Source organism: Falco punctatus (genome assembly GCF_963210335.1).
Source record: "Falco punctatus genome assembly, chromosome: 13".
In the NCBI taxonomy this organism is placed as follows: domain Eukaryota; kingdom Metazoa; phylum Chordata; class Aves; order Falconiformes; family Falconidae; genus Falco; species Falco punctatus.
This window is the reverse complement of record NC_137593.1, coordinates 18,772,203-18,786,896: the sequence shown is the minus strand read 5'-3', so window position 1 is coordinate 18,786,896 and position 14,694 is coordinate 18,772,203. Positions and strand designations below refer to the sequence as shown.

The following is a 14,694-nucleotide window of genomic DNA, read 5'->3' as shown; positions in this document are numbered from 1 at the left end:
TTATGCAACTATGATGTTTTCTAACAGTTACTCAAGACTGAGTATAATGTGACCTAATATTTTATAGGAGCACCAGGGAGAGGAATCCCTGGCTTTCGAGGTATTCCTGGTCATAGAGGTGAGTTGTCTTTTTCAGAAAGCAAGAGCTTGATTTTTAAATACCAGAATCATCATCTTCCTCTTTAAGTTGCCTTCTGCTTTTGGATGCTTCAGTTGGCACTAAGAGCGTCAGAGGAAATCAAAAGTGATTCTGTGCTTTTGATTAATGAATTGGTGCTATATACTAAATGTATAGATTTGCTTGTAAAGTTGAGACTATTGTAAAAGGGAAGTAAAGATCTAACGATAACAGATGATGATGCTGAATACTAAAAATAGTCTAAGAAAGCTGAAGTGATTGCATTTTAATTTTGTTCATCTCCCCTTCTGTGTTGATGGAACAGTTGACTGAGTGAACTTTCCATTTTTTGTTTTCCACTGTATTTCTAGTACTGGTAGAAATCAATTGATTGCTTTACTTACAAAAAAATAAATAAATCTGTCTTCATATCCTCTATATATTGATCCTGCACTCTAAGATCAACCTCATAACAATATCCTTTTGGAGTAATCTCTTACTTCGTTGCACTCATTGATGCTTTTAGCTGGAGTTTAGAAGGATTTGCCAGTTCTGATGCTCAAAGAAGCATTTCTGCTACTTATGCATCAAGGTACAGTCCCTGCTCTGGTCGTTCTACCCTCCTCTCAAGTTTAGTCCTTTGTATGAGCAACCTCTGAAGTGGAGTTTTGGAGGGGTTTTTTGGTTTGTTTTGTTTGATTGTTTTGGGTTTCTTTTTTGTAGGTTTGTGGGGTTTGGTTTTTTTGGGTTTTTTGGTTTTTTTTTTTTCCAAGAGTGGTGTGTACACTGCCTTGCAGTGAGTCCTGTCTTCTCACAACTATTTTGCTTTACAGTAGCAAGGTGGCTTTGGGGACTTCTCCATACTAAAAACAAAGGCTGAATTCCACCTTTGCGGTATAGTAAATGCACATATTCTGTGTAGTCATACCATTTTACTATCTTGACAGCTCTCCCCAAATGTAATACTTGTACTTTGCAGGAGTCAAAGGGGACATGGGACTGCCTGGTTTTCCTGGGCCACCGGGTATGAAAGGTCATCAGGGTGATCAAGGACCTATTGGACCTCCAGGCTTAGTGGGGTTACCTGGATTTCAAGGCACAACAGGCATGGCAATTACTGGCCAGAAAGGGAATAGAGGTATTGCTGGTGCAGATGGAAGACCAGGTGTGTTGTTATAACTCTTTATCTGAAATGATAATTGAAAGCAGAATTCAAACTGTCCAGAACTCAAGTTTGAAAGGTGTCTTCCCCCAGGACAGCTTCGTAATTAAACAGGTAGTTCCTTTACCAATTAATTCAATGTTACATTGCAAACACCGTGATGGTGATGTAAATAAAAACAATGCTAAGCTTTGCAGTCCACTCCATTGCATGATTTTGCTTTCTTCCCTTGTAGTCTGTAGGGCTGCTGAGGTCCAGCTTTAAAGAAGTGAGATAGCATGAGTGTGTAATGTGGCACTTAGGGACGTGGTTTAGTGGTGGACTTAGCAGTGTTAGGTTTGTGGTTGGACTCAATTTTAAAGGTCTTTTCCAATCTAAATGATTCTGTGATTCTGTGGCTACAGGCATAATTACAACTGGAAGATATTCAGAAAACTGTAGTGCTGTAGAGTACTGTAAGAACTCTATAATCTCAGATTAAATTAGCAGGCTAGGAAAAATGATTTTATTCTTTTTTAAAAAAAAAGGTATATTTCCTTAGGAATCACTGAGGTAGTAAACATGAATAGCACTATCGAGTTGTTGAATGTCATACTGGATTGTATGTAATGTATGTCAAATGTTGTTGGCAGCGGTCTTTACTTACTCTGATGTTTCTGTACAGGTTCTCCTGGTTTTCCCGGACCTCCTGGTCTTTCCACTTCCAGCATAAAAGGAAGCAAAGGTGTTAGAGGGGCAGATGGCATACCAGGACCAACAGGGCCAGCCGGCGACATTGGTCCTCCTGGTCCAAAAGTCAGTGAAAAGAATATTGCTTGCTTGTTACTCCATTGTTAATTTGCTCTTACCATGAAAATAACACCCAGGACAATTAAAAAGAAGAAAGAAAAGAAAAAAACAACAAACCCAAACAACCAACACACCCCACAAACAATCAACAAACCAAAACAAAAAAAAATGCCACATCCTTCCAAAAAATCCTTGTAATAGAGGAAAGATATTAAAATGAATATGAAAAGTAGTTTTTATGGACTTAAGTGGACTGAAAAGAAATTACTGTGAATTTCTGACATATCATTTCCTTGGTCATTCTGTATTACGGAATAATAATAATTATGGGACTATTTCTAACATGCTCAGAAATGGAGCAGTTGATTCTCGTTGTAGCATATGCTGTGAACATAATGCTTTGAATATTCTGAACAAAAAGATAATGTACTTCATAGCGTGCAGATGCTGCTTCCCATTTATTATTGGTGTTACCTGATTTGCAGGGAATAGAAGGTCAGTCAGGTTATCCTGGAGCTAGAGGGGACCCTGGATATCGTGGATTCCCAGGTGTAAAAGGTATTCATGTATTTATTACCTACATTTCTGTGTGCCAAATTAAATCATTTACATGTTGCATTATAATAGTATTTGTGTAATAGTACCAGGTGTGGTCCTAGACGTGAAGTTTTTCCATCAAGAGCATGGTGTAGGTCAGCTATAAATTAAAGCATTCACTAGGAGAGCATTTTCTTTGAGCTAGATGCTGTGGATATGTCCAGACTGATGTTAAAGTGACTTCAATGGCCTCCATTCCAGGCAAATTCAAAACAAGTTGACTAATAATGCATAAGGACTTTGGGACTGCTAATTAGTAATGCCACACCACTGCTAGATGATGTGACTTTTTGGCAACCAGTTAGCTATAGAACTCAAGGCCATTTAATTTTTTTTATTCCCAGCAGAGCTGTGTAATCTGAATGTAACCTCATACTTTGCACAGTGAAAGGAATTGTTTTATTACATTTCAAACACCTGAAAAACTATACAACCCTCCCAAGAGTCATCAGTGTTACTGACAGTAGGGTTTAAACTGTGTTTAAACTGCACATCATCACTGAAGGCAGCAACTGCAAACTCGGTGACAAAAACACATAAGATAAAAAGGACATAGTCTAAAGTTGAGATTTTAAGCTAGGTCTGTGAGACCAGCCATTATATGAAGATAGGCATGGAATCATCTTCTTATAAACTGAGTGCACTTGGCCTAAAAATTACACAGTAACAAGCAGAGATGTAGAAGTCCACTTTCGCATTTCAACCGAGTCTACAGGCTATGTTACTCTTTGGGAAGGTTGCATGGATCATGCAGAACTCTAAACCTTGACCATTGTTTTGACATTTTAAACCAGACAGACAGAAGTTCAATCTTCTCTTTTAGGAGAAAAGGGTAATCAAGGACCCCCTGGACCACCAGGTGCAGAAGGGCCAAGGGGACCAAAGGGCCAACATGGTAACCAACCATTCTTGTTCTAATACCAGCTGACTTAGGTTGATTTGTTTGGGGTTTTCTGTAGTTTGTTTTCTTTCTTTTAATACAGAGCAATAGCTCTTCATTATATTTTTCTTGCAAGGTCCATCTGGAGTCCCTGGGAGAATATTCTCTGTCCCAGGAAGCAAGGGCCCTCCTGGACTGCCAGGAATCCCAGGAACACCAGGTGATCAAGGAATTCAAGGGATTCCTGGACTACAAGGTGGTTGAAATTTTTTATCTCTCTCTGTCTTTGTGTGTGCTGCTTAGTGGAACATTTTGGTTTTGCGGGAAAACATGCTTCTGCATAGAAAATTTATGTGTCTTTAAAAACACCTCTCCATATTTTAAAAAACATTATTTGTATCTTGTTGACAATCTTACGGTTATAAGCTGTCCCGTTCCACCTGCCCTCCACCCGCACAGTCAGTGAGTTTTTCCTTCCAACATAAGCCTAAGCAAATGAATGGAATAAGAAGTAAACTTGGATCAAAACTTTCACCATTTTCATACAACCAGAACCATGCTTAGGATGTTTGTCATTCTTTTTTTTTTTTTTTTTTTTTTTTTTTTTTTTTTTTTTTGGGGGGGGGGAGGGGGCAGAAATTACCGTGTTTAATAGAAGTACTCTAGATGTGCTACAAAGTGATCATGTCTGTCATAGTCTGGGGATGGGAAGGGAAAGGAGAGGCTGGCTACTTCTTCACTGGCACTAGAAGTGAAGCCTGCCACGTGAGGAATAGGGAGCAAGGAGCAGGTAGGATGAGGGGTGTGTGCAGTGAGTACTTGCCCACCCTTCTCAATACCACAGCTTTCCACCCCAGCACAGGAGCTCCCAGGATGGGCAGGCAGGCTTGCCAGAAGGCATGCCCCACTCAGAAATGACAGCTGCCTCCAGCATAACAAGCTGGCACTAAAGAATTCTTCTTTTACACTTTCCTTAAAGTTGTTTTACAAAGGAGCTGCATTATTTATAGAAGTACAAACCGCGGCCAAGATAATTATGGCCTCTTGCTATATTTCTGAAATATTTCTGTTGTATGACACATGCTAAAAGAAGCTATTTGCTTTGGTTTCTGTAAACATTTCTTATGAGAATAATATTGTTCTGCAATACATTAAATATTTCCTTGTAATCTTCCTGCTAGAAAACATGGTGACTGTACCGCTACAGACAGTCTCAAAAATTACTAAATTCATGCTGGTGTTTTCATTCTAACACAGCTACATTTATGTGGGAATTTTAACTTTATCCCTTAACAGTTATTAAAATCTGGAATAACTACTCCTATGTGATTCTGGTTTTTTTTCTTGATTACAATTTAGGACCTAAAGGAGTAAAAGGTCTACCAGGAAGTTTTGGTCATCCAGGTCAACCAGGACTGCCTGGTCCTAAAGGAGACAGGGGATTTCCAGGACAAAGAGGTACAGGAAAGCAGACATCTCTGACTGCTCTTACTGAATTTACAGATAAACTGTATTCCTGATTTCTTCCTTCCTATTGCATGGATTGATATGCTGTAACATTTACAGTAGCTTTAGGGCCAGAAGCACATCTAAGCATATTTTATCTTTTAATAGATGCATGTTCACAACTGAAATAATAATTTACAAAGATACCCGTTGATTGTCTCCTCTGTTGTTAATCATATTTGTTTATCCATTTGAAATCTCTGGGTATCAGTGTGCCTTTTTATGACATCAAAATAGAACTAATTTTTTCTATTCAGTCACCATAAAATGTTTTTACTTTTACAACTTTTTTTGTAAAAATAGCCATGGTTCTTTAAAATACCTCACTATTCCATGAAACTATGTAATGTAAAGTTACCTGAGCTAGGTCTGAAGGAGTTAATCTAGCAACAAATAGTATCTTCTTATTGATAATTGTTTTGTTAGTTTTCGAGTGGTTCAACTAATTTAAATGAAGTAAAAATTCAAACAAAATGATTGCAGTCATATTTCTTTCCCCTCCACAGGCCAACCTGGACTTATTGGCTTTCCAGGTCTACAGGGGTTACCTGGATCACCAGGTACTATCATTGTTAGTCCAACAAGAAGAGGTTTTATCTTTACCCGGCATAGTCAATCAACAAAGATTCCTTCATGCCCACATGGGACGTCGCAGATCTATGTTGGCTATTCGCTGCTTTTTGTGCAAGGAAATGAACGAGCACACGGACAAGACCTTGGTACTGTATTGGTAAAAATTTTCAGATAGTTTTCTTTAGAGTCTAGTAATACTAAATTGTCACAAAACCAAACTGACAGTAAGTGTCCAAGATGAATGTTGGTTTCAACCATCAGTGTCTAGAGTGGTCTGCTGCTCTGAGTCAATTCAGGAATGGTGGCTTGAAAGACACCTTTCTTCCCTGCACTCCTGTACTCCCTTTTCGCTATCCCTAGACATTTTTGAAGAGGAATTTGGTTGCTTGTGGATAGACGTTTAGTATACTTGTTCACAGTATCTGCACAGGGCTGTCAGTAATAACACAGGATCTAAGAGAGAATCTTGTTTTTTGGAGACCAAATGGGATGCCTTAGGGTGTCAATAATAGCACCAGAAGCTTTTGTTTAAGCAGCTGAATCCCTGCCACTATGTCAAGGACCAATACAATTCAAGAAGATATTATTTAAACAGATTTTCTTCTTAGCCCTTATTTTCTACATACGTGGTTTTATATAGAACATAAGCTTTTAGCTTTCAAATAATTTGATTGTAGATGCTTCACTCTATATAGTTGCCAACTGTTTTAATCTTCACTATAGTAAATTGCATGCCATCACGTCTCTTTTGTTTGCTGCACTAAGTATAATCTATCTGTGGCAAACCTCTTCTCTTCTGTCTTTTAGGAACAGCTGGTAGCTGCTTGCAGAGATTTACCACCATGCCATTCTTATTCTGTAACACCAATGATGTTTGTAGTTTTGCTTCTCGCAATGATTATTCATACTGGCTGTCAACTGCAGCAGTAATGCCAATAGACATGGCACCAATTTCTGGCAGGGCACTAGAGCCCCATATAAGCAGGTAAGAGTATAAAAATTTTAGCTCTTCTGGCCTGGAACCACAAAGACATCAAAAATTGTTTTGAATGGCAAACCTTAGGCAAAGACCTGCCCATCTCAGCCAGTACAAGCACTGCGTTTAACCACCTGATTTTTGATTGCTCACCTGAATATGCCAGATACTCAGTGATACTCTTAAGAAAAGTTAGATTGAAGCTAGTGTCCTACCGCAGGGCTTACTGTCCATAGCTGACATAAGAAGATGGCACACAATCCTACTGATTGCAGTGATATTTTTTAAAAAAAACAAACTATTGTTGTGTATATTGAAGGCGGGCTAAAATGAAATAGCTTCATTATTTGGAATACAGTACAAATCAAGTTCTGCTTTCAAATGTGTGTGATGCATTTACTGTAGCTGGTGAAAAAAGTAAGTTGCGGCTGAAAGTTCTCTGCGATGAAACACTCTTGTGCAATTGTAGCCCTTCCTAGTTGCTTTAGAACAGCTGAGAAGGATGAAGAGCATTTCAAGAGGAAAACCTCTAAAAGCATGAAAAAACAAGAGTAGCACAACCAAACTGGGGAAGGCAAGCTTTGCCCTCTGTCTTATAGCCTGCCCTGCCCAGCTGTTGCAATCTAGTAGCTCAGCTTCATAGTTTCTTCATTTAGGAAACAAAGATTACTTTTTTTCCTAATCTTAGCAAATAAAGGTACAGAACTTTGATCTACACCATAACAACATGAAGTAGTGAGTACATGAAGAAGGTAAACTTTAGCTTTTTACTTCAGTAACGGCAAAAATAGGAAGCTCATGTGTTCTGGGACTAATTTCCATTTTATACCAATTTTGTTTGGTGTTACCTTGCTTTGCAATCCCCACTAGTATTTGGGTTACCTTCAGTTTACTTCTCACCATATTAAACAGAGAAAACCTGTGTGAGTTGTAACATTTATAGTAAGCCATGCCATTAGGTAGCTGCTATCCTAGAAGATCCTTTCTTTTTTTTGTCTGCTTTTGTGTTTTCCCTCATATCTGCAGCGATTGCATGTGTGTTTCTTCTTACAGGTGTGTTGTCTGTGAAGGACCTGCAATGATAATAGCAGTTCACAGCCAAACAACTGCAGTTCCTGCATGTCCAGAAGGCTGGATATCTCTCTGGAAGGGTTTTTCTTTTGTTATGGTGAGAATATAAAGACTTGATTTATTAATTTTATGTCCTTTCATTGACATTTTTACCTGCTTATAGCTCATTTGTTTTTTTATAATTGTTAATATTTTTTCCCTTTAGCAATAAGTAGACAATAATTCTATGAACTCTTTATAACTGCCAGGCACATAAGAATAACTGTTCTGATCTGTCTTCAAAAATAGGTGGCAGGAGGAAAAGTGGAAAAGATGCAAGAAGACCCATAGGATTCTAGTCAGAAAAATAACTGCATTCTCTCATATTCATGTGTCATGTTAAGATCTAGGAAACAGGTTTGGGGAGTGGAGTGGTTAAGCTGGTCCTGAACACAAATACACAGAAATAACTGACCCACTTCCATGGCAGGCAGTTCTTTTGTAAATGAGGTCTTGGGGCTGAATTCCACAGAAAGCTAAAATCAAAACAAATGCGGAACACTGTCCACAAAAAACTGCCTCAGCAATTTTGTTGCCATAACAAGATATGAGTGAAGAAAGTTCATAATGTGACTGCAAATTAAGAACTGATTATGGGAATAAGGGTGTATCTATGCAAGGGCTATCTTTGTTACCCCTGTGACATCCCACAGGCATGGATGCCAGCAAATGAGGGTAAAAGACAGCATTAAAGAAAAACACACTCTTTTTTTGCATGATACAAAGTCCTTTTAGGTCTAGTGTGAAACTTGTTGTCTCTCCTGGGATTTGGCCCTAAGTAGTAATAATAATCATAACCTTGGAAAACAATGAGAGAATTTTTGCAGCATCTGGTTGAAGTAATTGGCTTGTTTACAGCATCAGCAAATTTAAATGGTATTTTCTAGCCATTTTTCTACTGTCATAAATGTAGAGCTATTTCTACAAGCATTTACCAACATCAGAGAAGGAAAATGCCTTCTTTGCTCTTTGTGTTTGGAGAAGCTATCAATGCAACAAAAAATACGAACACACACAAAATAGGGAATTTGGCTTATTTGTAATTCAGTTACTATCACCCTCAACTGGACAGAAACCAGCTCCTTTCTAGTCTCTGTACTGGTTACAATTTCATGGAGCAGAAAAAGGCTTTTGCGGGGACTTAAATGTCATAATAGTCCTTGAACTTTCATAAGGCTTCTGTGCTTCATTATAAGTTTGATAAAACTAATCTATGTTCGTTTTGCTTTGTCCAAGATATACCACAGAACATATGGTACCTTTTAGATAATTTTTTTGCCTGCAGTTTACTAAAAGCTGATGGACAAGTTCTCATTAAAAAAATGTGTTGGTGGTTACAGTATACAAGTGCTGGCTCAGAAGCTTCTGGCCAAGCATTGGCATCTCCTGGATCTTGTCTGGAAGAATTTCGAGCCATTCCATTCATAGAGTGCCATGGCAGGGGTACGTGCAACTACTACACAAATTCCTACAGTTTCTGGCTGGCATCGTTAAATCCAAGAAGAATGTTCAGGTAAACTGAACTTCCTTGCATCCATACGCATCACATTCATGCTGCAAGTGCCTGAGGAGAATATAACTGCCTGCATAACATGGGGGGGGCTCCCTTAGTAATTCCCCCCAGTTTAGACATCCCCCTTCCTTAGGTTTAGCGTTGTTCTTTAGCACAAAGATGCCTTAAGTCAGCCAAAGATTTCAGTGGTGGTGTCAATAATTCCATATCCAACACTTCATCATTATTTAAAAACATTTACATTCATAAAAAGTAAATGTTTCTTTTCTTTCTTTTAGGAGACCTCTGCCACAGACTTTGAAAGCAGGAGAACTAGAAAATATCATCAGCCGTTGTCAGGTCTGCATGAAGAGACCAGTCTAAACAGTGGCCACTCTTGATGGAACATGAAACTCTGCTTTTATTACAAAGAATTGCCTAACTCTAAAGAGCTATAATTTATATTAAAGCCCGACTGCATCTGGAAAGAGAATTATAAATTGCCAGTGCAGCACTGTGGTGAAGTAGGGCAACAGTTTGACTTTTGTCTTTGGCAAGTGACAAAGCACTTTGTTGGAGAAAGCTTGTAACGGCAGTCCGCAGGGGCTTCTGCTGAACTATGCCATTTATAAGCTGCATCTTCATGATAAAACTATGGCATCACCAGATCTTTAATGAAAGGTGTTAATGCTGCCTTGTGTCATGTGCTTTTCAAACAGCAAGACAAGCTAAATGCTCTAACATCAGCTTACATATGTTCAGTGTTCAAAGTGGATATAATTTAAGATGAAAATCTGGCACTTAAGAGAGATAGGGTTCAATAGGAAATATTTTCAGTGCACTTTTAAATATATAATGATTCATTTAGGGTGGTTTTTGTTTTGGTTTTCTTGTCTAATAAACAAGTGTCTCCCCACTTACCTCACCATTCCTCTGGCTGGCAAACAGGAATACCATCTTTTTTTATATCCTGACAATAATAATGGTTCTTGACTAGCCAGAAAAGGAGCTACACCATGCCCTGGGCAGGCAGTACAGCAGTGACCTGCACTAGCTGTGTTCTCCAGAGTGACTGTGGCTAAGGACTGACTAAGTGAAAGTGTTGGAAAGTTTTCGTGGCTTTTGACATAATCATGAGATCTTTTAAATTCAAAAGCTGACAGTATTTGGCCTCTACTATGATCACATGCTTTTATCTCTACTGAAGAACAACTAATTACCATATTTTAATTTGGTATTTTGATGAAATTAACAGTTACTGTATGGCTCAAGGCCTCCCATGGCATTACCAGGTTATCACACGCCCAGCAGGATGCGATCGCTTTCTATTTTATTTTTAATAGATAACAAAAATATAATATTTGCATTTTGCAGTATTCCATATTTAAATATTTATTGCAAATTATATTTTGTATTTAAATATTTCACAGATTTCTGCAAATGAAACAATTTATTCCATCCAGTTAAGCGTATGCATCCAAAATCTAGAAAAGACTGATATTTAAATTGTACCATCTAAGCACTGACTTATACAAGAGAATCCAACTGTAAATGAACATAAATACTTGAAAAGCACTTTCATTTACTCATATAACTTATATACAATTGTAGCTCTGAAGTTTTTTTTTTTAATATTTATAACATTGCACTTGCAAAGCTATTTAAAATTGTAATGTTAACATTTAAAATGTTAATATTTTTAATACTTGCACAATCTATCAGAATTCCAGTATTTAGTGTTATAGAAGAAACCTGACTCATCTGAATAGTTCTGTAAATGCATCATTTTAAGTGTAGGGTCTAGCAATTCATTGAAATAACCAAGATTTCTCATTTAGATGTTTTTTAAGCCAGTGAAATTTTATATTGTTTCTGTTAAAATACTTGCATTTGTTTGTCTGACTGTTTGAATTCTCAGTGTTAACCTAACTAAGAAGAAGTTTTGTGTGTTTCATGCCAGTATCTTCTGACAGCCTAACATGAAGATACCATCTGCATGAACTGAAAGGATAAATTATTGTTTGCTTTAACAGTCATAGTATTTCTGTTTGCAAAGTACAATTGTGAATTTGCAGGTTTTTATGAAGAATCTCTGTGCAGATGCACTACTGATAAGAAGGTATTAATGTCAAGTTAAGATTTAGTCTTCCATTTGAACCAGGTTTGGAGTTGAGGGTGTTTTCCTTTAAACAATCACATATATAGATTTTTCCATAAACTCTGAAGTTTGCTTTAAATATTCAAATATAAAATCCACACCTGTTCCTTGTTAGGTTGTTGGGGGTTTGGTGGAGTTTTTTTTTCATTAAGGCTCATCACAATCACCCAAAGGCATTGTGCACGGTATACAATTGATGGCTGTGGAGACCCTCATGCAAAACTTGCTAGCAAAATGCAGGATGTAAGTGCCTGAGATTTGAAGTCTGCTGGAAATGATCAGTAGAGGGTAATGTGTAAGGAGAAGGGAACAGATGGTGGTTTTAAAGTCCAAAGGTAAGTTACAAAGAGATGTCTCATAGTATAGCACATAACTGAAAGTTGTGCCTTGTTCCCAATTCTGGCATCCACTGCTCGCTTTTTATGTGGCCTTCAACAAGTTACTGAGGAAAGATTTTCATAAATAGCTTTAGATTTTCAGTGCTCAAACTCAGTCTTTCAAAAGCATGGAACACAACTACAGGGACACACATGTTCATCAAGTCTAGCATAATACAAGCTGGACACTGAAAATCAAGGAAAAACCTGAAAAAAGTCGATCTCTGCAGATGCAGATCATTTGACTTCCCTACTGCTAATGATTGTTGTGATGATTAGTTAACTCATGTCTGTAAATGCTTTGAGAGCCTTAACTGGAAAGTGCTGACGAGGTGCAAGGTGTTAATATATTGTACTGAAAGAATGGAAGCACGAGAAATCAGAAATAATGAGCAAACATTGGGGGGGGGGGGGGGGGGCAAGCGGGGAAGAGGAAAGCAAACCTTCTGCTAAATACAGCCAAATAAAAATATTTTGACTAAATATAAGACCCATTTCACTTTGGTTTTTTTTTTTGTTCTTCCCTGTGCTAATGATCTTTTCAGTACCTATGCATATTATTATTATTTACAAAAAAAATATAAATTGATAGTGTCATGTGATTAAAAGATAGTAGGTAGTTTATCCTCAGAAAGACGCTGACCCTCTTCTACTTGGATTACACTAGATATCTAGAGCTTCAGCACAGAAACTCAGCCGGATGTCTGCCTGCTGTCTTCCTAGACCTGTTTCTACGTAGGATGCTGAGATGGGCTGGTGACAGACAGGGGTTTCAAATCTGAAGGACTTGGCCGTGTTTGAATTCTCTTCTACGGCATTCATTCATGTTTTCTGCTGGATTCATATGCACAAAGCGCAGGTGGGTGGCAAGTTGCTGTTGACAGAAATAGTATGAAAGGAAGAGTTGTGATTACACTAAAGAAAAACTAGGAAGAGCGCCCTGCCCAGCGTGCCCCCTCCGTACGCAGGTGCTGCGTGCAAGCTCCATCCGGGCCTTGCCTGAGCTCTGCTGTAGGTGGGCTTGTGTCCAGCCCCCTCCCCTGCTGCTCCCAACTTCTTCACTTGCCTTTGGCCTGCCATCTGACTTGTCACCCTGCATCTGCCTGACAGTTGCTGGACAGTCCACAGAACCTTTAATGTCACCAGCCCAGCTCTGTGTTGCTGTGCCCAGTATGGTGGGACTGTGCCCTTGCTGGAGAGATCACTGCCCTGCCGAGGCTGGGGTTGCCTTCCTCTGCGGAAGGAAGCCACGCTTGCAGCTTGCTGGCAAATACTCACAGCTGGCCTAGGAAACCCTGTAACCCCAGGTGCAGGAAAGGAAAGGAAGTCAAAACCTGTTAAAAACTAGTTTTTCTAGTAGGACTTGTAGTGTTTCCTCAGTCAGAAGGCAGTACCCAGAGGTATTCTGTAACTGCACCCAGACAAACAAGCAGGTTCTGTGCAGCAGAGAGAAAAGGGTACCTAAGATTGTTAAGTTTTCAGTGTGAAAATAAGTAAGACTTATCTGAAAATCAAACTGATACAAGTGTTGTCTGCAACATTGTTGAGGATAGCCTTTCAAATCACTGAAGAAAATCAAGGGTATCTGCAGAGATCTGAAAACGGTCAAAGAAAATAATTTGTGCAGGGACTTCCTGAAAGGGATGAGAGTACAGCTAGGGTACAGCCTGATGCAGTCCTTTTTGAGATTTGACAGAATACAGGGGTAATTTATAACATCATACTGCACTAGAAATCACCAGCAGGGCTCTCCTGGAGAATTTCCTATGGAATAGTAGAACTGAGGTGGTCTGTGGCCACTTTTATTGGGTGACTGCTCAACTGATGAACAGTCATATATTCAACGGAATAAAAATAGTTACATAACTGATCGCAATATAAAATTATATATGTGGAATCCTGGGAGACAGACCATATTTCTACTGTACTTCAAGAATCAGGTTTTAGACTTGTTACTGTTTGGTTGGGGGGGGGGGGAAACTGGCAAAACTGAGGAGGAATCTTGTACAGAATGATGGGGATTGCCTGGTAGGATGTGTTCAGGCCAAAATTTGTGTTTCAAGGAAGCCAAATGTAAGATAACATATCTAAAGGCAAATAAGGTAAACTTCTCATGTTAAACAACTTTTATTTTTATCTAGTAACAGATCGTATTTCAGACCACTTGCCTCTGTAAAACAGTGCCGTTTGTATCCATAAGGAGCTGAATTAGCAAGATGTGGGCCTTGGATCAATATATGCTTCAATACTTCTGACATCGCTACTTATTTTGACCTCCAAAACATTGCTGTGACTATAAATCAAAACACAGGGCGAGCTCAGAGGCTACTTTCCTCTCCTTAAAAAATTATCTGCTACATAGAATAGCATTCTTAGTTTGGGGGGGGGTTACGGAATTGGTGAATTGGTAAATTGATAGTTATCTTATCACAAGGGTGCAGCTGCTCTTCCGTGGCCTGTGCTGTGAGCGAGAGCCAGTTTCAGGAAGGGTCGGGGTCACCTAACGGGGCCTTTGGAAGTGTTTCATCGCCATGAGGTGCTGCGCTGCGGGCAGAGCTGGTGTGCAAACCGGGCTTAAGTCGAGCAGGAAAGAGATCCCCGTCCACTGGATTTGGTGAAAAGCTTCATGTAACGCTAACGGGGGGCGGAGGGACGGGACGACTGACATAGGAAAGGCACCCCTCAACAGGACGGTGAAGTTCACCAGCCGGCAAGAGCTGAAGCAGCAGCTGAGTTTTTTGAGGCGTGCAGTTGCCTCAGTGACAGCCGAAACGGTGCCCTGCAGCACCACTTCTTTCAAGGCCGTTCGCCCGCGCGCAGCCGGGCTGCATTTCCCACCCACCCAGCACAGAACCAGGTCCCCGTGCTTCACCTTACACAGCGCGTTACCCCGCCACAGCGCAAAGCTGGAGCAGAGAAGCGCTGCCCCTCGGTACCGACGCCCACGGGCCGGCGG

At 39.5% G+C, this 14,694-nt stretch overlaps 1 protein-coding gene across 5 annotated transcripts in view; it reads left to right on the top strand.

Annotated features, from left to right (window-relative positions):
* Positions 1-13,707, top strand: part of COL4A3 (collagen type IV alpha 3 chain) — a 105,697-nt gene extending 91,990 nt beyond the window's left edge. For 4 of the 5 annotated variants that reach the window (XM_080409925.1, XM_080409924.1, XM_080409926.1 and 1 more), the window contains 12 exons: positions 68-118; positions 1,098-1,283; positions 1,945-2,075; positions 2,555-2,627; positions 3,490-3,561; positions 3,683-3,802; positions 4,906-5,004; positions 5,559-5,771; positions 6,433-6,610; positions 7,655-7,769; positions 9,052-9,224; positions 9,503-9,639. In XM_080409925.1, coding sequence (XP_080266051.1) covers positions 68-118; positions 1,098-1,283; positions 1,945-2,075; positions 2,555-2,627; positions 3,490-3,561; positions 3,683-3,802; positions 4,906-5,004; positions 5,559-5,771; positions 6,433-6,610; positions 7,655-7,769; positions 9,052-9,224; positions 9,503-9,587 — 1,496 coding nt within the window. In that variant the 3' untranslated portion in view covers positions 9,588-9,639. Of the gene's footprint in view, positions 1-67; positions 119-1,097; positions 1,284-1,944; positions 2,076-2,554; positions 2,628-3,489; positions 3,562-3,682; positions 3,803-4,905; positions 5,005-5,558; positions 5,772-6,432; positions 6,611-7,654; positions 7,770-9,051; positions 9,225-9,502 lie in introns of all 5 variants that reach the window. The other variant, XM_080409927.1, reaches the window with a different exon arrangement.
* The last annotated feature ends 987 nt before the right edge of the window (positions 13,708-14,694 follow it).